This window comes from Loa loa (genome assembly GCF_000183805.2).
Source record: "Loa loa unplaced genomic scaffold supercont3.183, whole genome shotgun sequence".
In the NCBI taxonomy this organism is placed as follows: domain Eukaryota; kingdom Metazoa; phylum Nematoda; class Chromadorea; order Rhabditida; family Onchocercidae; genus Loa; species Loa loa.
The window spans coordinates 34,353-35,760 of NW_018108363.1; the positions used below are offsets into that span (position 1 = coordinate 34,353).

Sequence of the window (1,408 nt, forward strand, 5' to 3'; positions counted from 1 at the left end):
ATTATTATTATTATTGTTATTATTATTATTATTATTATCATTATCATTATTATTATTATCATTATTATTATTATTATTATTATTATTATTATTATTATTATTATTATTATTATTATTATCATTATTATCATTATTATTATTATTATCATTATTATTATTATTTTTATTATTATTATTGTTATTAATTATCTTAATAAAAGACTAACCAATAATACAATAGGCAGAGGTAGCAAAACGTATACGGCCTGATATGCCACGATAACGTGAACGACAACCGGATGACCAAACTCGAAATATATATTCCATTGCTAACCAAAATACAAATACTATCTCCTAAACATTTATTATTAAATATTTGAAAAATTATCATTATTTACAGTATGTTTATAAAGTAACAATGAATATATAAAATTTCAAATTAATTGATAATCTTATTCATTTAATGACTAAATATTTTAAATTATCATTTAATGTCATAATTTGCTGATAATCATGAATGTATGATTTAAATTAATTAAGTATTTCAATTTGTTAGTAAATTTTATAATAATTCTTATCATATTATGATATATTATGGAAGGAATTGAAAAATTTTCCTTAAAATTTTTCCTTATTCATTTAGGAAAATATTTGATAATTGAAAAGTTACAAAAGAAAGAAAAATGATAAGAAAGAAATGTTCATTTAAATTTACACATTTATTTAATTCTTAATATAAATCGAATTTATTATTGACAAAGAAAAGAAATAATTTAATTAATTAATGAAAATAAACTAATTTATTTAGCTAATTATCATATTCCATGCAAAAAATTAGTTCAAAATTTTTTGGAAAAAAAAAGATGATGAAAAAAGCATACAATATAATAAAGAATTAATGTTGCTTGCTCTTCAAAATCGGGCATTGTTGAGAAGACACTTAACGCGAGACACATCAATACCATTATAAGTCTAAATAAGTATACGAAATTATTGACTTAAATAATGAATAAACATTTTAATAATTATACCATAAAAAATTTTTCTCATAAAAAATTAAAAAATATAAATTTTATAACAATTTTGCATTTTAATAATAAATTTTAATGTAAGTCAAATTTTTGATACTCTTTATTAGTTTACTAATCTTATATCAAATAAAATAATCATTTATAGATTTGAAAAAAAAAAATCAGTTATCCGAAATTTCATTACATTATATGCTAAACCGATAGATTTACCTAATAAACATAATAAAAGTAATGGTAAGAGATATTATCAACAAATCTTATCAAAATATATGTGATAATTGCTAAATACAATTAAAATAAAATAATTATTAAAAATACATAAAAATCATATGAAATTAAGAAAAATTTAAAAGATTATATTAATTTTGGTAAAAAATGAAAAGTAAATACAAATATTT

The 1,408-nt window shown here is 17.3% G+C and overlaps 1 protein-coding gene across 1 annotated transcript in view; it reads right to left on the minus strand.

Annotated features, from left to right (window-relative positions):
- LOAG_18051 (hypothetical protein) overlaps positions 1–944 on the minus strand; it is a gene marked incomplete at both ends in the record, with an annotated part of 7,090 nt that extends 6,146 nt beyond the window's left edge. The window contains 2 exons of the mRNA XM_020450722.1: positions 207–333; positions 861–944. Of these exons, the coding sequence (XP_020305566.1) occupies positions 207–333; positions 861–944 (211 nt within the window). The remainder of the gene's footprint in view (positions 1–206; positions 334–860) is intronic.
- Positions 945–1,408: the final 464 nt, after the last annotated feature.